Source organism: Acomys minous, assembly GCF_964271855.1.
Source record: "Acomys minous genome assembly, chromosome: 2".
Classification (NCBI taxonomy): Eukaryota; Metazoa; Chordata; class Mammalia; order Rodentia; family Muridae; genus Acomys; species Acomys minous.
Genome location: NC_140484.1, coordinates 28,278,829 through 28,301,721, shown reverse-complemented (window position 1 = coordinate 28,301,721; position 22,893 = coordinate 28,278,829). Strand labels below are relative to the sequence as shown.

The 22,893-nt window shown below is 37.0% G+C and overlaps 1 protein-coding gene across 2 annotated transcripts in view; it reads right to left on the bottom strand.

Annotated features, from left to right (window-relative positions):
• PRKG1 (protein kinase cGMP-dependent 1) overlaps window positions 1-22,893 on the bottom strand; it is a 1,157,800-nt gene that overhangs the window by 985,548 nt on the left and 149,359 nt on the right. For both annotated transcript variants that reach the window (XM_084764176.1, XM_084764175.1), the window contains exon 2: window positions 6,890-7,056. In XM_084764176.1, the coding sequence (XP_084620302.1) occupies window positions 6,890-7,056 (167 nt within the window). The remainder of the gene's footprint in view (window positions 1-6,889; window positions 7,057-22,893) is intronic.

The window sequence follows — 22,893 nt, the reverse complement described above, 5'->3', positions numbered from 1 at the left end:
AGTAGAAAGACTGACATTTGAGCAAAGTGAACGAGAATAGAAATAAACTCGAAGATCCATAATTATTCAAAGTGACAGTAAAATGGAGAAAGGAGACTTACATTTGAACTGTGTGATTTGGGAATTGAATTACAGATGGCACATTGGCTCCTTTTTTTTAAATTGGTTACCTTTTTCCTGCTACTATCTGAAAACTCTATGCATGGTAAATTTCAATTACCTACAATTTCTGAAATCTCCAAAAAAATGGAGAAAAGTCACAATGCTGCCTTTTTGTAATGGAACGAATAAAGTTCAACTAGTATGGCTTCATTTTACAAAGTCATGCCAGGACTGATTAGCTAAATCTGCCAGTCAAAGTCAGGCCCAGCAGTGCATGGCAATATTCCCAGCATTTGGGAGGCCAGGGCAAGAGGCTCTCGAGTTTGAGATCAGCCTGAGGCACAGAACGAGAGTCCCAGTGTCTAAAACACAAAGCAACAACAATAAAAAATATCCTTCTTCCAAGTGGGGAAGTTTTCAATGACAGTGGCTTTGGTCAAAACATTTGGGTAGTTCTGCTTGGATTATACAACAAAAGTTTTACTTTGTAATGATACATATAGAATATCCTTAGTATATTTTAGTCAAAAAGTATATTGCTCAATTTAATACTCAAACCTGTCACTAAATGACTTGTCATTGTTTCCAAATATATAACAACTCCCAAGGGCGGGGGGAACCCACTGTGGGACATTCAAAAACATATTTGCCATCTCTCAGGATGGTTTACATTCTAGAACATTTTGGAAAACAATGCACAATATAAAATATTTTCCAACTTCATATTTTGAGAAGGAAACTTCTTAATGCATCACATGCCTGACTCAAACCCATGCCTTTACAGGCACCAATACTTACATATGCATGACAAACACTACCTTCCAGGCTTTGTGAAAGAGACACAAAACCAAGAACATATAAAAATAAGAAGATATACTTTACTGCATTCAAATTAATAACAGTTATCCCTCTGGTTTTACTAAGACAAAAATACAAGCTCTAGATAAGAAAAAAATATTTACAATGATGATAATTGTCAAGGATAAGCTCCAAATATGTAATGTTAACTCCCATCAGAAATTGAGCAGACTAACGAAGACTCTTGAGTGGGGAAAAATGGCTCCTAGGTATAGGAAAAGAAGCGATACCTCATTAGCAGTTAGAAAGAGGCAGGGTAAAGCCACAAGACAACACTGAGTATCCATTCCGCAGATTAGTTCAATGTTAGCCAAATAAATTTACCACAAATAAAAGAAACAAAAATGGGAACGTAACAGATCACAATCAGATATTATCATCTTTAAAAAAAAACACTTTAGAAAGATATCTGGTATCATCTAAGAGATATAAGGTACTTTCTTGGAAGGAAAAATAGAAATAATACAGTTATAATGGGAAGCTAAAAAAATGTATATGGACTGTAACATGTGTGATGAAACAAAATACAGTACAAACCCATCAAATGCCCAAATGACATCTCAGGATTATTAGGGTCATGGAAAATTTAGGGCTATTCAATACTATACATGAGCTTTGTGTGGTTGGAGTGCTCAGAAGGAACTATTTTGACCTAAGTAATCATACAAACTAACTTGGAGAGTGCTCACTCACAAACCAATGGGCTCAGAATTACCAGGTTGAGGGGAGATGGAATAGTTGCAAATATGGTTTAGACACAGGAGTCCTCTTTCACTCACAGAGTTAGTCCTAGAATGTGCTACATAATTACTTCTAAAATGCTTCTAGACGTTGATGCAAAATAAGTTTAATTTTGATACATTGATATAAAATTCAAATTTAAGATTATTCTTCACACACAGTATATATATTTTTCTACTCTAATATTAAGTATTATACCCATAAAACTCAACTATAATACAAGGCTTACTCCTAATGCTTTGAAAGTGTGATTGTAGGCTGCTTAGGATAATTAAATAATACAAGTTAATTGTTAGTTGACCAAATCATGGTTATGTCAATTACTAGTCTATTTCTATCACAAGAACATACATCCTAGGTTTAATAGATAAATATGATTCTATAGATGGGTACGGTAAAATAGTTAGATGGGGTCTTCAAAAACCTCAGAGCCCGAAAGAATACAACATTTAAATATGTTTTTATTCGTTTAAAGATTCTTTGACAAGAAGACAAGTTAACTCCTGGCAGCACCCAGTCTACCTCAAAGATGATGATAAGCATCAATGAACCTCCTTATGGAAATGGTTGCAAATGTGGCAAACCAGCCACTGGGCAAAACATCCTTGTGGGCAAGCTTGGATGCACGCAGAGATGACGGCTAAACTCTGCCAAGATAGGGTAAGCAAGTGCTCAATAGTACCTGCGTCACAAATATGTCTGTGAGATATTTTGGGCCAGAAGGCTGAAGATGATGCTCCAAAGTTATTGAGAGATTTGGGCAACTGTTCAGGCATCAAACTGTCCCTGTCAATTTCTCACTATGAAGGCTACTTACTGCACTTCCTGTATAGGCAGGTAATTAATTTTATTCCTTCTCAAGTCTTTGATGGGGTTGAAGACCAGATAGTTTAGTTTTACAATTAATCCTAGTTGTTTGGGGATTAAGGTGTTTTTAGGTCTAGATAGATATTTTAAGTTGATAAAGATGAGATATGATCAATATTGATTTACATTCCAAATTTTAGATGCACCAAGATAGGAAAGATGTTCTCTTCAAGGTTGCCAAATACAAAAAGCCAAAACACTATGAATGTAATATTTATATAATTCCTGATTGTTTCAGTGGTTCTTCTTGCTTAGGTAGTTTACTGTATGTATGTATACTAATATAAGTATATATATAAAAAATAATAAAAATTTCATAATTCTCCTCTCCATCCACCAAAGAAAAGAAAACAATGCCCTGTTGCTCTTTCTTCAGTTAAAAAAATGCCTCCAGAAAGTGCTTTTGCTACCAAATAAAGCTGCTCATTTCATTTTTAAAGGTTTTAATTAGTAGATTATTGATTCTCCAGATAACTTAAATTAAACTTCTTTGTAACTTGCATTTTTCCTCTGGTTACCTAGGGTCATGCAAAATAATTATATTTCCATATGAGAGCAGTTTAAGCATTTAAGGAGTTATATTTTCTTCCTAAACTGTACATAAGCAAAATATTGCCAGTTTTTATAAATGTGGAATTTGATCCACCATATTAAAACCTCTTTTGTACTTTGTATCCCCAAAAACATTATAATTATTCCATGTGCTATATAAATGTCTCAGTTCCCTGTCTCTGGCTCTGTTATCACATATGAAATATTATTTTTAAAATGCATATTTGGTATTTAAGATTTTCCTTGTTTATAAGCTTTCATAAATACATATTTTGTTTTGCTTTAGTATAATATGATTATACATGTATCAACATGGTTCTTTGCATAAATATTACAAGTGTAGATCTCTAAAGTGATTATAATAATAACTCAGCACACTTACATTTCAACTATTTTAAAAAAGATAGCTTCTGAGTGAACATAAAAACTCCTAAGGTCAACAGGCAACACCCGACATTAGTAAAATAAAATGCTCTGTTTCTCCTGTTACATTTACTTACAACTATTGCATATGGAAATGAATTCAGTTCCCTCATACACACAGGTAGCATTTTGAATGCTAAGTGAAAGATATATCATTAATGTCCGGTTTTATGTAAAATCACTCTTTGAATGTCGGCATTCACAATGTCACTTAATGCCATACAGAAAATAAAAACGTTGGAGGGGACTAACAGTGACACTGGGAAATGTGTAAGTTTACCACAGAGGATGGCTAGCATGAAACTAATAGTTTTGAGTATATGTAATGTATGCAGACCTGCAACCATGAATTTGCCAAAAATGCATCAAACCAAGTTGTTCAAATGTCAATCTTTCCACTCTTGATTTTGTGAATGCTACGGATTATCCGGTAGTGCTTAAAGGTAGAGCATAAGGGCCCATTCCAACAGTCATTTCTGTCATAAGCTAAGAGGTGGCTCTTGGGAATGCTTTTTTACTATTTAAATGTGTGAAAATAAAATCAATGCTAGTGATTTTAGACAGAAAAAAAATGGCATTTCCTATGTTCAAAGAGTTTAACCCTAAACAACAAGTACACAGTGGTGAACTAAGAATTAGGACAAATCACAATTCCTTCAATGGAAAACAATAAACTAAGGAGGAGACAAATTAGTTGCAGATTTTCTGCAGAGAGCTTAGCTCCCAGCTAGGTGTGTAAGACACTCCAGGGAGCCTGGGTGGCAGATCTGAAAGAGAAAGTCCTGGCTTGCTCTCATTATGAACTGTTGCCACTCTGCCTGGGCAGACTTTTCCCCTATTGTAATTATACCACTTCTCATCATGTAGTTTGATACTGTGCATCTCTGTGAGTCCATGAACTGGGATAGTCATAAGCCCCATGCTGTTTCTGTCTCTGTCTGTCCTTGGAAAGTTAGCGTTACTGAATACTTGAGTGTGGGAATTCCAGAGCTCAGCTTCATACTTGAATAGCCTCGTGGAACACTCTTGTCCAAATGATCTAACTTCTCCAGGCACCAGCTTTTCTATGTACTAGTGCATAGATAGCATATGTTCTTGTGACATGATTCATACATAATAAAGGCAGAGACTTTAATAATTAGCAAATGACTAAACAGTATCTGGCAAGAATAAGAATTTAAATAAGTTATTGTCATTAGTAAATATCTTATTTTAAAAACCAACAATAGTGATTCCACTCAAAGAGTTAACTCACATAGGCAATTTTCAAAATACACAGAAGAGATGTGTGATTAAAAAGAAATTAACTACCAGGTGAGATTCCTGAAAATATATTTAGGATTTTAAATTGCTAAACTGGATATTTTTAATGAGAGTAAACTGAAGATTACCTTTCTAATAAAAAGAAGACCATAGTATAAGTATTAACAAACAGTACATCCTAAATCAGGCCAATGCCCATTTCGTTGTGAAAATAAGCTATAAAATATATAGTAAACCACTTATACATTTGAGATGAGCCTGAGGCAGGTTTCCCTCCTTTATACCTATACTACTACCTTAGGAAGCTAATCCCAAACAATTCTTGATGAGATGTGAAAGTGATACTTTATTTAGTTGTAATTTTAAGTGTCTGAAAGGATCATTTTACTACAGAAAATAGTTAGATAAGGTCTTCAAAAACCTCAGAGACCCACAGAATAATGGCATTTAAAGATGTTTTTATTAGTTTAAGGAATCTCTGACAATAAAACAGATTAACTCCTGGCAACACCCAGCCTACCTCAAAGAAGATGATAAGTATCAAAGATTCTCTTTATGAAAATGGTTGCAAAGGTGACAAAACAGCCACTGGACAAAATATCCTCATTTCAGGCACAGACAGAATTCTGCGTAATAGGCATGTTTGGATGCAGTCAGAGTCGACGGCCAAACTCTGCCAAGACAGTGTAAGCAAGTCCTCAATAGTTCCTGCTTCACAAATATGTCTATCAGATACACTAGTCCAGAAGACTGAAGATGATGCTCCAACATTATAGAGAATTTGGGCTGACTGTTCAGGCAGCAAACTGTCTCTGTTATTTTTTCATTTTGGAAGCTGCTTACTGCACTTCCTATATGCTCAGGTAATTAATCTTATCATTCTGAAGTCATTGATGGGGTTGGAGACCAAATAGCTTAGTTTTACCATTAAGCTTAGTTGTTTTGGGCTTAAGACATTTTTAGGTCTAGATAGATATAAGGTTGATAGAGATGAGATACGATAGATACTGATTTACATTCAGAATTTTAGACTCACCAAGATAGGAAAGATGTTTTCTTCAAGGATGCCAAATACAAATAGCCAAAATACTATGAATGTAACATTTATATAATTCCTGATTGTTTTGTGGTCCTTCTTGTTGTATGTAGTCTATTGTATATATGTGTAATAATATAAATGTATATGTAAAAAATAAATAAAGCACTATACTTTACATCACATATTCATATAGATCAGTAGTTCTCAACCTTCTGAATGCTGAAAGAGCACATGTTTCATTGCTATTTCATAACTGTAATTTTGCTACTGTTATGAATTGTAATATAAACAACTGATATTATCAATGGTCTTAGAAGACCCCTGTGAAAGGGTTGTTCAACCCCCATAAGGCTCATGACCTACAAGTTGAGAACCACTGATATAAATTAATCCCAGCCCTCGGGAGGCAGGTGCAGCCTGGTCTACAAAGTGAGTCTAGGACAGCCAAGGCTACACAGAGAAAACCCTCTCTCAAAAAAAACAAAAACAAAAACAATTTACATAGACATAAAGCATATTTACATAGTCAATGGATAAGCTGTTCATCAAAACAATTTCTATCTCAGTTTCCAGAGGTTTTGTGGAACACACTATCCCTCTTCTTAATTAGACAGCTAATATGTCATTAAGCTTTCGCTGCCTCTGTGATACATAGGCAAGTGACTGAAAACATCATCTTTATCTGAGGAATCATAACAGGAACCCTAGTCATGTGTTAAACGTTAAGGGTAGAGTTGATCATGCTGATTGTCTGACCTAAAAATCTTCCCATTATCGTGAATTATCATCCATGCCTGGTCAGCACGCTCAGCGGTGTAGTTGTGTGCAGCTTCATTCAGTTAGCAAACCAACAACTCTCTCCAGGTGTGAATACCAAGACTTCATATTAGACAACCACGGCACCTAATAGAGCTTTTAGCTCTTCGTGTGAACTGTTTCCCAACAAAAGAAGAGCGACAGGCATCCTTCCACAAAATACACTGCAATCCTTGGGAAGAAGATGGGAAGAGAGTGAGCGGCAGAGGAAGAAGCTACTAACCATACCTTCCATGACATACACCAGTGACCCCACATCTCCTTCCTTGATGATGCAGCTGTCTTTGCCATATTCCACGGGGTACATACAATCCACAATCTCCTGGATCTGGGACAGCTCCAAGTTCTTCATGAAGTCATTGTCAAGAATGGCCTCCTTTATGAGATCCTTCGACCTGGAGCAAGAGAGAGAAGAATTGCTGACACATATGACCAGCCTTTTGTAGTTCTTGAGGCTCAGTAGAGCTGGGCAGTACTCTGGCACACAATAAATGAATCTTCTTCAAAGGAATGAACACACACAGCAACATGACATCAGAAAGAGAACAGAGAAATTCTCCTATAAGAAACTACCATTGAGTATGTGACCAACACACAAACAACAAGCATATAGTCTCAAAATGTTTTACAGTGTTTTAATCCACAAAGACTGAGGGGAAAAAATCAATGGATAAGTATTAAATTAACATTTATAATTTGGTCTACGAATAAATGAAAATTAAGTCTATAAAATCATAAAAGAAATAATTTTACCTTAGATATTATAAGAGAAAATTCATAATTTGTTGCATGTATCATTTACTAGACTATATTGGGATTTTTGTCATTTATATATTTATTCATTACTCAGGTTGTTTCCAGTTTCTGGCTATTATGAATAAAGCTGCTATATAGTTGAGCAAATGTCCTTGTTGTATGGTGGAACATCTTTTGGTATATGCCCCGGAGTGGCATAGTTGGATCTTGAGGTAGAACTATTCCCAAATTTCTGAGAAACCACCAAATTGATTTCCAATGTAGTTGTACAAGTTTGCACTTCTATCAGAATTGGAAAAGTGTTCCCTTTGCTCCACATCCTTGCCGACATGTGTTGCCACTTGAATTTTTTATCTTTGCCATTCTGACAGGTATAAGATGGAATCTCAGAATCATTTTGATTTGTATTTTCCTGATAATTAATGACATTGAACATTTCTTTAAGTGTTTGTAGGCCATTTGAGATTCGTCTGTTGAGACTTCTCTGTTTCGCTCTGTAATGATTTTTAATTTGGTTATTTGGGTTATGTATATATTGGTTGGTGAAGGTATTTTCCCTGTTTGTAGGCTGTCATTTTATTCTGTTCACAATGTCGTTTGCATTACAGAAGCATTTCAGTTTCATCACATCCTATTTATTAATTGTTACTCTTAGTACCTAGGTTATTGGTGTTCTGTGAAGTAAATTGTTTTCTGTACCAATGCATTCAAGGCTATTCCTCACTTTCTCTTCTATTAAATTTAGTGTATTCAGTTTTATGTTCAGGTTTTTGATCCCCTTGGACTTGAGTTTAGTGCAGGGTGATAAATATGGATATGTTTACATTCTTCCACATTCAGACACCAAGCTAGACAAGCACCATTTGTTAAAGATGCTTTCTTTTTTCCATTGTATGGTTTTAGTGTCTTTGTCAAAAAATCAACTGTTTGTAGGTGTGTGGTTTTTCTATTTCACTTAATTCATACAATTCTATTTCATTGGCCAACCTATCTGTTTTACACCAGTACCATGCAGTTTGTATTACTACTCCTCTGTAGTACATCTTGAAGTCAGGGATGGTGATAACTCCAGATGTTCTTTTATTGGACTGGATTGTTTTAGCTATCCTGTGTTTTTTGTTTTTCTACATGAAGTTGAGGATTGCTCTTTCAAGGTCTGTAAAGAATTGTGTTGGAATGTGGGCAAGATGGCACACACCTATCATTCCAGCACTTGGGGAGGCAAAGGCAGAGATAGATTCTGTGAGTTTGAGGAGAGCCTCATTCCAGCACTTGGGGAGGCAAAGGCAGAGAGAGATTCTGTGAGTTTGAGGAGAGCCTAGCAGAGTGAAGGACATCCAACGCTGCACAGAGAAAACCTGTCTTGAAAAATAAAACAATAAAACCGACAAACAAAAAACAAAAAAGAAAGAAAGAAAAAGAAAAACTAATTGTGTTGGAATTTTTATGTGGATTTCCTTGAATCTGTAGATTTATTTTCATAAGATGGCTATTTTTCTATGTTAATCCTACCAATCCATTTGTACAGGACATCTTTCTATCTTCTGATATCTTCCTGGATTTCTTTCCTCAGAGACTTAAAGTTATTGCCATACAGGTCTTTAACTTGCTTAATTAGAATTATATTATTTGTGGCTATTGTGAAAGGTATTGTTTCCCTAATTTCTTTCTCAACCTGTTTATCATTTGTGTAAAGGAGGACTACTGATATTTTTGAGTAATTTTTTATCTAGCCACTTTGCTGAATGTATTTATCAGCTGGTAACATTTTAGGAGTCATTTATGTATACTATAATATCTGTGAATAGCAATACTTCAACTTCTTCCTTTCCAATTCGTTTCACTTTGATATCCTTTAGTTGTCTTATTGCTCTAGCTAGAACTTCAAGTACTATATTTATTCAATTCAGAGAGAGCGGGCAGCCTTGTCTTCTCTCCAATTTTAATGGAATTGTTTTGAGTCTCTCTTCATTTAACTTGATGTTGGCAATTGGCTTGATGTATATTGCCTTTAGTGTGTTTAGGTATGCACATTGTATCCCTGATCTCTCCAAGACTTTTAACATGAAGTGGTGTTGGATTTTGTCAAAATCTTATTTGATATCTAATGAGATAATCATGTGGATTTTTTTCTTTTAGTTTCTTAATATGGTGGATTACATTTATGGATTTTCCTGTGTTAAACAATCTTTTGGGATGAAACATACTTGACCACAGTAGATGATGTTTTTGATGTGCTGTTTTCTGTCTGTGAGTATTTTATTGAGTTTATTTACATCAATATTCATAAGGGAAATTTGTCTAAAATTCTCTTTCTTTGTTGGGTCTTTGTGTTTTTAATTTGTTCTCTTTCTGTACATGATATTTCTTCTATTAATGCCAGTTGTAATAATATGGATTCTCAAGAAATGGTCTAGGTGGAGAGTTTTAAGGAGTGGATTCCTAATTAGCTGGTTGGAACAACTGGCAGAAATGTGACAAACTTTCATCTGAATGTCTTACTTCTGTAGAAAACACTATTCCTTTGAGCATCTTCATTTAGAGTCACTAGACAGATAGATAATGTTGAATAAGATATTTTAAAAAACACATGATTTAGAACTGGAATTAAATACAGATAGTCAGTAGAAAAGATATAAACAAGTTTTGCAATAGGGATTCAATGACCAGGAGAGAAGTTTTTGCAGAGCTTCAAAAATGTGATAATTTTATTCACTGAAGAAAACGAAGTTCCACACCACTCACTACGGGTATAAAAATCAAAGAGGAAGCAATGCTAAGAAATAACTTGTCAAGAGGAAAGCCATCATTGCATAAGACAGAAACTGAGTTTAATGAACGCTGTCCTTAGTAATACAGATGAAACAGCACATCCAGAGTTTTATATTGAAGGCCTCGGATTCTTCACATATGACAACAAACTGCCTTTGTTCACACCGACTCAGCGAGTGTCTCTCAGAGAAACAACCTGCAGAGGGAACTCCTTACTGAGGCACCAGCTCTTGCCTCTATCTCTCTCTGACTTCTCACCTAGGCTAAGTCCAGTTAACCTTGTCTTCATACACTGTGAGCCACAATGATCTGGGCTTAAATAATAGGACGATGTATATAAAACTAAAAGTATTTACAACTCTATTTCTATGAAAAACTCTTAAATTTAATGGATAGACTGCAATTAAAAAATGAATTTGGATGAGAGTGAAGAGGGTTATATTGGAGGGTTTGCGGAGAAAAGCATGGGGGAAGAGATATTGTAATTATATTATAATTTCAGTTTTTAAATATATAATGCATTTATGCATGGTATTAGAGGCATTGGGAAAGCTGTAGTATTTTAAGTGAAAAAGTATTATACAGGTCTTAGGGTAAACATGTGTGTAATGAAATTTCTTAAAGATAATACACATTGAAGTTATGTATACCCAGCTCTCTAGCTAGCCTTTCCTGCTCTAAAACTCACCAGCTTTTCTGAATTTTCATTGTATTACCTGTAAGATGTCACTTTTTTATGGAAAAAAACAAAAACAAAGACACCATATAACAGCTTTCTATGTGAAGTGTAGTGATAATATGGAATTACTTCAGTGAGATAAATTTGGTAGTGGCATTGACTGCAGAAGTAGCAAAGGAGGAATGGACCAAAGTATCCAACCATGGTTTGAAACAATACCAAGGGGAAATAAGCATAATTTTGATGTCATGACCTTCTGTGACAGAATTATAAATTTTCCTATTTGTCTACATTTATAAAGTTTCCCTGTTTCTGAAGTTTAGAGTGGTTATGCATTTTTCTATGTAAAAAGTTCAAAAGTAAATTATGAGTAGTAAACTTCTTTGAGGAAAATAAAAACCAATCTCTTTCCCATTAAATTAATGCTTGCAGGCCATGATTGGCAGCTGCGATGTGACTCTTTGGGAGGCTGGCTGTTGTCGTCTTGGCATCCTGGAGCTGGAGTTTTCATTTCAGCAAGCGATGGCACTAGATGGAGAGTTATTAAGACTCTCGGGATGTCTTTATTCTTAAAGCTCTCAGACAGAGCTCTGACTACACGATCTCTGGTGTTCCAGCTTATTTTTTTTAATTTTTTATGTGCTAAAAACTTTGTTTTCAGGCCCAAAGTCGCATTGCTTCTTTTCTGAGTTTAAAAGAAGATGCAAAATTCGTCTTCATAAAGCTTGCATGCTTAACAGTCTTCCTCACCCTGACCTCACAAAGGCCGCTGGTCCCTTTATATTGACTCGCATATGGATCAATTTATATATATTTCCCCAAATATCAGAGTTTTGTGCTTAAGAAAGTCATTTTATCAAATATTATTATATTTTCCATAACTTTTTTTCTACTCCATTTGGGCCAAGAAACAAGGCCACCCTATGGGGTCCATAGTTCCTGATGTAGCAGAAACTAGATTTACCAACCCACAATCCCAATTTCTTTAACCACCGATGGGGTCTTATCCTTTGGGAAATACTAACAGCAGTCTTTGAAGTTCTAAGTTCTAAACTCATAGAAATAAGAGAAATAGAGCCCACTTTAAGGAAAAGAGGTAACTCCATTAAATATGATGGAATACAGTCATTGCCCTCAAAAAGAGTGCTATTGACCTATGTTATGAATATAGAACTGGTGAAACGAGCTCCAAGACCACGCCTAGCAATCATCCTAATTTCCCAAGCATTTAGTGCAGAGTGCCAGAGCATCCCAGCGGCACATCCTTGTCAAATTTCATTTTTGGATGGGAATCATCACTTAATCTCAGGTCTCTAAAGAAATATACTCTTTGCTTCATACATGCACTTGTGTGAACTTCAAGCAAATGTATTGGGCTTTAGATGAGGTTCAGAACGAGAGTGCTAGCGTTCATGGAAGGCTGGAGTTACTCTCCAGCGCTGCAGAAATAAACAATAGATTAACAAAAAGATATTTCAGTAGAAGACCTATGACCTATCAATTATCCCTCCATACATATTTTTCTTAAGTGCACTCTTTGTCGATAGAGCATCACAAATAGTCTATCTGTGATGTCACAGCAAGATGAAAACTTTGGGCTTCTGTGAGATCCAGTTTGTTCTGGATGGTTTTATGTCAACTTGACAGAAGCTAGAGTCACTAAAAAATCCTCTCTACACAGATGCTGAAACTCATAGTCAAACTTCGGGGGTTGAGTGCAAGGACATTTATAGAAGAGTTGGGAAATAGAAGGACCTGGAGGGGACAGGAGCTCCAGAAGGAGACCAATGGAGCCAACAACTCTGCCCCCTGGCGGGATGCGGGTAGGGGGCTGCAGAGACTGATGCACCAACCAAGGACCATGCGCAGTGAGGACCTAGACGCCCTGCTCAGATGTAGTCAACAAGCAGCACAGTCTCCTTGTGGTTCCCATAATATGGGGAGTAGGAGCTACCTCTGACATGGATTCTGGTGCCCATTTGTTGCTCAGTTCCCCTTGGTGGAGCAGAGGAAGAGGATGCAGGCAGTCCAGATGAGACTTGATAGGCTGGGTTCAGATGAGAGGTGAGAAGGCCCCCCCCCTCCTGAGGACTAAGGGGGGGGAGGATGTGGGATGAGACATGGTAGGAATAGGAGGAGATGAGGGAGGTGGCTACAATTGGGATATAAAGTGGATAAATTAAAAATTTAAAAAAACGTTAAAAAGTCTTAAACATTTTTTTAAAAGAAAAAGAAAACATGCCTACAATGACTTTAGTCTGGAGATTTATATCTACCTACCTGGTTAGTACTTTTCCAATCTTATAGCAAGAATATGCATGAGGAATTATAAAGTATTACAGCCTTCACAGACATAATGAGTATTTAATATAAAACATTGGCATCACCAGGCCAAAACTTATGACAGCAATATTCTTCATAGGTAACTAACGGCATTCATCTTTTTGGTAATGTATATGTTATACATATATAATTTTTCCAAGTAAATTTTTTCAAGCACTAAAACAGAAAATTTAGTTCCAGTGCCATAGAATATGAAGTCACAGTAAACTGATTCTAGAAATCATAAATGATAATAGGGAAAGACTGTTAGCCCATAAAACATTCACTTGCTAAAATGTGACTTAGACAATAGCATAAGCATTCTCCTTTTGATGTGAGGTTCCGCCTCATTGTCACTGACTAAGAACAATGCTAAATAGCTCTTAAAATCACAGGTTAGCTATTGACGGACAAGAGAGGCTTATATTAATGAAAGAAAATTCTCATTATTTTTAGGTGTTCATCAATTTCTATAAGAGTCAATGTTAAAACTCTCTCATTCAACTATTCACATTATTCATCTGTGTAGATGTGGACACACATAGCTCCTCTCTCACAGAAGTGAACCTAACTTAAAATACAGCAGTCTCCAAAAGATCCCAGATGAATCAAACTCTTGTTCTCTAAGCTCCCACTTTGATATCAGAGAAGTGCAACTGTTAGGTTTCACAGAAGTGCTATAAGTGCTTTACTTGAGAACAAATAAGACCATACTCCATGCACTACAATGTAAGAACCTCACAGTTTCATGTACAAGAATTAACCCTATCACTGATGTCCAGATGCCTACAGAACAAAACTGGGTAATGGTTGAAAAGAAATCATGCTATGCAGCCTAAGTTTGTGTGCCTAGTTACAATTCAACATCATACAGCATTTTTGAACCTTTCAATGACCTAAATAACAGGCCTCTTTGAAACCACTTGCTTCCAGGATGTTCAATATAATCAAATTATGAGCACTCATTAAGTTTGTCACCATCTTGGGTAACCCCAACTTCGGAACACAATTGGATTCCATGATGTCCATCCCAAGAGCCTCCGACCTTCACCATGCCACACACTGTCATTTCAATTGGTTCGATGCCTCGATTTGTATAATCAGCAAATAAATGAATGAGCCATTTTAAACATAAAACAATTTTAATGTTTCTTAAGTTTAGTCTCTGGGTTAATTATTATACCCTTTTAATGTTCTTGCACTTGACAGCACAAAAATAATGGTCTTACTAGCCCTGACTGCCAGCCTCACACCCAGGTGTAGATTTTTACTTGTCTGAAAATAATGATTTGTTTAATTCACTCAACTCATCTAATTTCAGGAGACTGAAACCAAATTTAAGCCTGTTATACTATCTGACATGTCTCAGGAAGAAAAAAAATTCAACAAACCTGGTTGTTTTCTCTTCAAATATTATTCTATAATGGGCTGTAGGGCATGAGAGACTGTGAATCTTTCTGGAGAGAAATTAAAAGCAGAACTAAAAAAGTTAATTCTTAGTTTTAGTTGTAAAATTTTGTGTGTTCTCGGCTTCTAAAAATAAATGGAAAAACTTAGCCCCAAACTGACAAGCTGAATCATCATCACAGTCACAGTAGCTGGACCACTATTGATATGAATTAAATAGTTACTTTGTGTTCTGCAATATGCAAAATCCTTTGCCTCATTTATGCCTCATTGTGATTCCCTGAGTTCATTATAGTGGAACTCAGAGATGTTTTCAAAAACGTTCAGTGATGCTCACTTAGTAAGTGACAGAGTCAGGATTTAAAGATTAATATGTTTGATTTTTGAGACCACACTTTCCCTAAATGCTTCAATTTCTAATTCTAAAACCAAATTTTATTTCCCACTTTCAAATAATTATACTAATTATAAAATCCAAAAGTAAATATTATGCTGAAGATCTACAAAAGTAACAGTTGTATTTGGATAATACTCTTTTTCATCTGAAAAGACCACTTCATGCTTTCTTTTTCTCCTTTCTGGTTTTTTGTTGTTGTTGTTGTTGTTGTTTTTTGTTTTGTTTTGTTTTGTTTTTTCACTTCATGCTTTCTAAACATCCCTACATGGGACTTTTCATCCAATCATAACCTAATCTGAGCAGAAGGTAAAATAGATATGGCTATTATGCTTGTTTGGCATATGAGAAAACACAGGCCCCGAAAGGTGAGAGTCCTGGGGAGTTCATGTTCAAGATCACTGACTACCCAGATAAAATACAGACCTTTGTGTTTTCACATGCGTGTTTATAGACCTTCACTCATATTCTCCATCAACCTGTTGCTTTGTTTCTATGTTTCTGTCTATGCCTCTCTTTCACATGCTTCAACCTTTTAATGTTCAAACTCACGTGGATAAATGAGAATAAATTCACTGCAACAGTAGGACCAGGGACAACAATTCTATAGCTGAAAAAGTTTTATGTAGCAATTTCCTCCCCGATAGCACCCTTCATCTTGGAGGGAAGCTCTTTATGACATGGGACCTTCTTAATCAGCGAGGAGTGGCAAAATATCCCATCATTCAGAAAAAAACTCCTTAGGCACAGAAAGTAAACAACTCAAACACTTCATGAAGTCTCTGAAACTGACCAAATTCTAGACCCTTTACTCTCAAGCATACATAGATAGTAAGGACCTCTGAGAAGCACTCTGGCAAGCTAAGTTGCCTAAACGTGGCTCAGACCACCAGATGCCTGGGAGAAATAGAGGCCAGGAAAGCTCCCTAGAAACCATATAGACTGGGCATGCTGCCTTAAGAGGCTCAGACCAACGGAACCGCCTGGAAAGGGCACTCTCACACCTGTTGAGCTGCCTGTTGGTTGGCAGTGCTCTCCAGGTTTCCACTTTGCTGAGCTGCTAACATGATGGACAGGGGTTTTGATGCCATGCCTGTCTCTGAATCACCCCTGGTCGAAGAAGTAACCCTCGCTCATATTCCTATATACTCCCCAATAAAAGTCACAGGCTCATCTAGTTAGACTGTTGTGGCTTTCCATATCAGTCTCTTGTCAGTTCCCTATCTGGGGGTGAGTAGACATGTTCATATCTCCCCAGGAATAATGTCGCACGACAGGGGGGAGGGGTGGTGGTTTGGTTGGTAAAGTCCTTGCTGCTCAAGCATGGACACTGGTGTCTAGATCCACAGAACCCACATAAAGAGCCAAGTTGATGACATATGCATGCCATGAGAGTGATGGAGAAGCAAAGACAGGAGGAGCTCCAGGGCTTGCTCAGCCAGTCTAGCTGAGTCGATGAGCTCTAGGGTCAGTGAAAGACCCTATCTCTAAATTAAGAGAGAGTAAGCTGTAAAGACACCAGATGCCGACTTTTGATCTACACATGTATATAACACATGTATAAAATAAAATAAAATAAAATAAAATAAAATAAAATAAAATAAAATAAATCTAAACATTCATCTTAGTTCATTCAGGGAGATGCACCTCTTCCAAGGAGCAAGACCTCCTGAGCTTAGCAATAGGGCTTAAGTCATGTTGACTCTAGTATGCTTACATTTCCTCTCTCTCTTTCTCTCCTCCCATCCTACACCTGCTGACTCCAATTGGTCTATGTACACAGATGTGGAAGAGTAAAAAGTCTCTGGAAGAGTAAACCATCCATTAAGATGAATGTTTGCATTTAAGTTCAATAGAAAAGGTGAGCTCCCAGGGAGCTGGAAGAACAGCTCCGTGGCAGAGCATTTGCTCTCATATAGGGAGACCCTAGGTTCTGTCCACAAATTACACCAAAATGGAAGTTAGAGTTTTAAAAATCTAAAATATAAATAACAAAACTCATTATTTTTAATTTACTTAATTAATGACCTGTCACATGGCTTTATTTCAGGAATCTGGATATGATAATAAACATTAAACACTTTGCATATAAGTATATTATAGCAGAACCTAATATGCTGATTTTATAATATTAGATAAATGTCTCTGTATAATGCCTTAGACACTATAATATGAATTAACTACTGAAGAAGACAAAGAGGGTTAGGAAGGCAGAGAATTGGGAAGATAAATAAATATGATTTCATATCTTTCATTTGCTACCTATATATCATGTCACATACTGGCCTCCAAAGGTTTGTCCCTTCAGGAGAAAATGCTTAATATTTATTATCTTTTCAACAAAGCACTTCTAGGCCTAAAATCCAGCTACTGCAGGTACACGCAGGAGTAGTGATTGTCAGATTTAAAATACAGCCACGATCTCCCAGAGAGTGATTTAAAAACTGAACTAAGGTTGCTACTTATAGAAATACATTTTTTTGGGAAATAATTCCTACTCATAATTCTGGAAGATGATTACATAGTGAGGTCAGTAAGGTGTTTATTTCAAAACAGTTAAATGGGGATTTTAAATGCTCTCACAGTGAAACACCAGTAACTGTTTGAGGGGATGCATATGTTGATTGCTCTGATGTGACCATATCATCGTCTGTTTCTATACTGCAATGCCACCTTGTATAGCACACAATTATTGTCAACTAGAAGAAAACAGAGACGTAGGAATTACTGGGTGAACTCTTCAGAGCTCTATTTCTACTTTCTATTGACTGTCACCTTCTGGACTGAGTGAGATTAGGTACAGGAGGAAGGGATGAGAATGGGGTGGGCAATGTGTGGAAACATCTGAGCTTCCCTTGTGGCTGATCCAGGTCCAAGTGGGAGTAATGTCTAGGAAAAAGCATTTTGAGTGCTGTGTAATTCAATTTTTAAAAACGCTTCATGCAGATATTTTACTTATGCTGTTTCCATTCCTCCTCCCCTTATCATCCCGTCTATGTCTCCTCCCACTTCCTCTTACATTCATGACCCCATCTATAACGGTAATACTCATAGGCACATATCCTAAGTGGACACTAAGTCACTCTTGAGTATATGTGTTTAGGGTTGATCACTTGGAGTTGGAGAGCCTCTTGGGAGTTTTAGTACCCACATTATTTCACCATATTTCCCCACACATATCCCACATAAAATCTCCACGAGGAAAGAATTCAGCCTTAGTAGTCGGAAATAAATACCATACACAACTTTATATTTTCATCCCATGACTCTCTGTGTAGAAAATGCTGCCTGAGGTATATAAACCTTTAGTCATCTGCTCAGTCAGAGTCTTCTGCTCTTCATCCAGCGTTCAATCAGGAAAGTGTTCCTTGGATGCCTCATCTGAGACATGGCCCTAGGAGCCAGAGGCACAGGAACGAATGGAAGGAGACCCCTGATTTCTTGGGACTAAGATGATAATACAACATCAACATTAAAGGCATGCTAAGTAGAGAACATGCCAGGAAGATTAAAAATAAAGTGTACAATGCAGAAGATAAGAAGGAGCTTTGTTTCGGGTCTGAAATAAAGAGCGGTGTGAAAATGAACCGTTTAGGCCGATGTTTAAGGATAAGGTGAGCCACCCTATAGAAGATCTACATGAATGAATAGAAACCAGGAGTCAATTATTTTGGGGTCAAGATTAGGGTTTCAAAAACTTTCCTGTTTGAGCTAAAAAGCATTTGGGCAAGAGATTGGGACAGCTGAAGAACTGTAGACTTCAGCGGAGTGTAGTTTAGACGCAAAACCACAAGCTCTTTGGAAAGAATTACACTCTGGATGGAATGTGAGTCTATGAAGAGAATGGAATGTAGTTGAAGCCTAAGTTGGCAACTCAAGCCCTGAGGGAAGCCAGGGCAGGAACTCAAGTAGGGCAGGAGTCTGAAGGCAGGAACTGAAGCAAAGACCATGGAAGAATGCTGTTTATGGGTTGGTTTTCTGTGGGTTTTTTCCCAGCTTTCTTTAACAGTCCAGGCAGACTGACCCAGTATCATCCACACTGGGCTGACCAATCATTAATCAAGAAAATGCCACCTAGTAATGCCTGCAGACCAATCAGATGGAGGCAAGTCGTCAGCCGAGGTCTCTTCTTTTCTTCTTCCCAAGTGATTCTTGTTTGTGTGAAGGTATCAAAAATTTAACCAGCACAACACACAGTCTAAAGGTACATTGATCTGATATCTTGCTGAGGAATGAGCAAGAAAAATACTGAAAATCTGGGCATGGTGTCATATGCCTATAATTCCAGCTCTCAGGAGGCAGAGGCAGGCAGACTTCTGTGAGTTCAAGGCCAGCTGGTCTACAAAGCATGTCTAGGATAGCCAGGGTTATTATACAGACAAACCCAGTCTTCAAAAAACAAAAACAAAGAGAGAGAGAGAGAGAGAGAGAGAGAGAGAGAGAGAGAGAGAGAGAGAAAAGAAAGAAAGAAAGAAAGAAACTAAAAGTCTTTGTTTTCCATAATAGATTATTATGTTTCTGTGAGTGCAGAAAAATTTGTGCACTAAAAAGATTCACACCTTATATTTTCTCCAATGCAAGCTGGGACATTTCCAGCAGTCTCAGTTGGATTTGCATAGCACAAGGGATTCTGCAGTGCTGAGCTTACATCTGTGTGCTCAGAACCAAGACTGCAGCGAAGTCAAATGAAGCAACAAGACTGAGTGCTGCCAGATGCATCTCAGATTCATTATGCATTTGATTTTGAATTAAATTTTTTTATTGTCCATGTATTTACCTTTTTCTATTGCTTAATTTTTCATGACCTATACATTCAATTACATGACCCTATACATGATATGACCTACAATTAAACTGAGGACCTATATTTGAAGGTTGACAGTAGAAATGTGTAGAGATGGGAACAGCTTCAAAACATCATTTTACCAACAAACATTATGGGACTGCCAGGATGGGTATACGGATGACAGGGAGAGAAGTATCCTAAATACTCAGTTGAAGTAACTGCACAGGCATTGGGGCTGCTTCCGAGGATGGCTTAGGCTTGGAGAAATAACAGGTTCCCATGGATTTAGTTAGCCCAGAAGTGGAGCGAAGGGAACGAAGAAAGATTTCTAATCTACATAAGATTAGAAATAGCAAAGTTATGGAAATAAGCCTAGGGCAATGCATGTCAGGAAAGACAGATTGCAAAGAGATACAATGGATGACTTTTCTTTTGATTCCCACCAGATCCATACTTTTAAAGAATTATTTTTAATATTTTTAATTATGTGTAGGGAGGGTACTATATGCATACAGTATGCTTCAAAGACCAGAGACATAAAATGTCCCTGGAGAAGGGGTTACAGGTGGCTGTGAGCCACCTGATATGGATTATGAGATCCTAACTTGAGTCCTCTGCAAGAACAGCACATGCTTTTAACCACTGAGACATCTCTCCAGCCCCCACGGCCATCATTTTTAATATGAACAACTTTACACCACTGTTTTGGCTAGCCCTGACATCAATCATTCATTACGTATGAGTGCAGTCTTTTTAGTCTAGAAATAATTAACACTACTTCCCACAGGCTTATTCCTGTGGCTTTCTTCCTTAGATTTCTAAGAGCATACAAGTTTCAGAGCAACTGAAATTTTATTGGAAACAGAATAACTCAAAAAGAAAGACAATAAGACTTACTGTTTTACAAACACGTACACACACACACACACACACACAGAGAGAGAGAGAGAGAGAGAGAGAGAGAGAGAGAGAGACAGAGAGAGAGAGAGAGACAGAGAGAGAGAGAGAGAGAGAGAGACAGAGACAGAGAGAGACAGAGAGACAGAGAGAGAGAGAGAGAGAGAGAGAGAGAGAGAGAGAGAGAGAGAGAACTACATAGATATAAGAAAACCTGTAACATATATTGGGTGATGGTAGTGTCTAACTAGCCTAATTTCCTACTCATTTATCATAGTAAAATAGCAATCAACCAGAATTAAATCAAAATTAGACCGCCATCTTAGCTGTGAGAAGTCTCCCTTAACGTTGAAAAAATATACTTGTAGCAGTCTGACAGAATAATCCATGCAAGAAACTGGCTTAACAGTTCATTCTTATGCCAACTTATTACAGATAAAGGGGGGGGAAAGCATCAGGCAGAAAGGCAGGCAATAGAGAACATCAAAGTGACTCAATATTAATCATACTTTGACTCATTCACCACCGTATAAGCCTCATTACCCACCCCTCCATTTATTTCCTAAGCTGAGAATTGTGTTGTAAATGACACTATTCAGAGGAATGACTATGCCACGAGGATCATTAAGAGTTCTATGCCAAATATAGTATTCTCGAGTTCTAAATGTCAGTACTGCAAAGCTTTGCACATAATAAAATAAATATCCCCTTCTTACTTTGTACTCTAGACACCCCCCCACAGCCCCAAGTTACCATCAAATTAGTTTATTCCTTTGTTCACGGGGGATATCAGCCATTAAAAGGTCAACTCTTTCACTACTTCTTTTGAAAAAAATGATGAGTAGAAAAATGTGTAAGTGAACAGTAAATAATTTTAATAATCCTGACCCCAAAAGACAAATGTGTGTTTTCTCTTATGTGTGAATGTTAGCTTTTAAGGTTTAGATATGTATGTTTCACTCTGAATAACCACTGAGGTTAGGTAACTAGTAAGGGACCAGGGAAGGGGTTGTGGGAGAGGAAAATCTTCCAAGGAAGAGGATATAGAATGTAGTATTGTAAAGAGACAAAGGGGAATCTAGTATAGGAGAATTAATTAGGGAGGGGGAGGAAGGGGTTAAAAGAGGAGGGGAAAGGAAGTACAGGTAAAGGAAGTCATATGTGGATGGACAAGAACATAAAGGCCCCTTGACAAGCCACATGTAAACATATCTCCATCTATGTAAGGAATTTAAATGGAGTCACCATATAACAGGAGATAGCAATGCCTCAATTAGACATTTTATATCATCAAGTAAGTAACCCGCCTCTCCCATGCCAGGAATGGGTCAGGTCCTGTTGAGTCACTGGCCAGAGAATCCACCAACATCACAAGCTATTGGCTACCTTCCACAGCCTGACAGTAAAACTGTATAGCTAAAGAAATCTCTTTTTCTTTTCCTACTATTGCCTTATGTTTATTTAGGTTTAAGAAAAGCTAATATTTTACAAGATCCTTTCAGTGACTTTATACATACAAAATCTCAATACAAATATATTAATAAATAATAAGCCATCATACAACTCCTCATTACACTTTTACATTGTCTATCAGAAAATGAATTACAACTGTTGGTTTTGTCTATGTAACAGAAAGTGAAAATGGCTACGCCATAAAATGCATCTTTTATTTTAATGCATTGATGAATAGATGAATATATTCCTCATCTTCAACTGTAAGGAAAAACATATCACCTTTTCCCAAAGCTTGTCTTTTCTTTTATCTATTTTGACCAACCATTCCAATATTCCAAATATCAACATTAAATGCGGCAGCATCCAGCTTGTAGAAAATTTTCATACTAAGGAATTTCTAACTGATGCAGAGATGTCAAGCACTAAAGAACTCTCTTACGTATGAACATGAAGAAATTGAGCTGGTGCCCAATGAGGCATTTTGCCTCTGCTGTCTAGTGTTCATGCTTCTAGAAGATACTCTATGCTAGCAAAGGAGAAAAGTGATTCCCTTTTACTTCAGAATTACTTTAGTATTACTCAGTTCAAATCCTGCAACCTACAATAGTGACTTGCTTTCAAGGTAAACTGGTACAATAGTCGTACAAATGTTATCAGAGCAATCAACCATTTTTTGACCGAATTTAAGACCCAACTTCATGATATAGAACCCACACTTGACACTGCCCAAGTGACTAAATGTGCAAGAATAGACAGGTCATGGG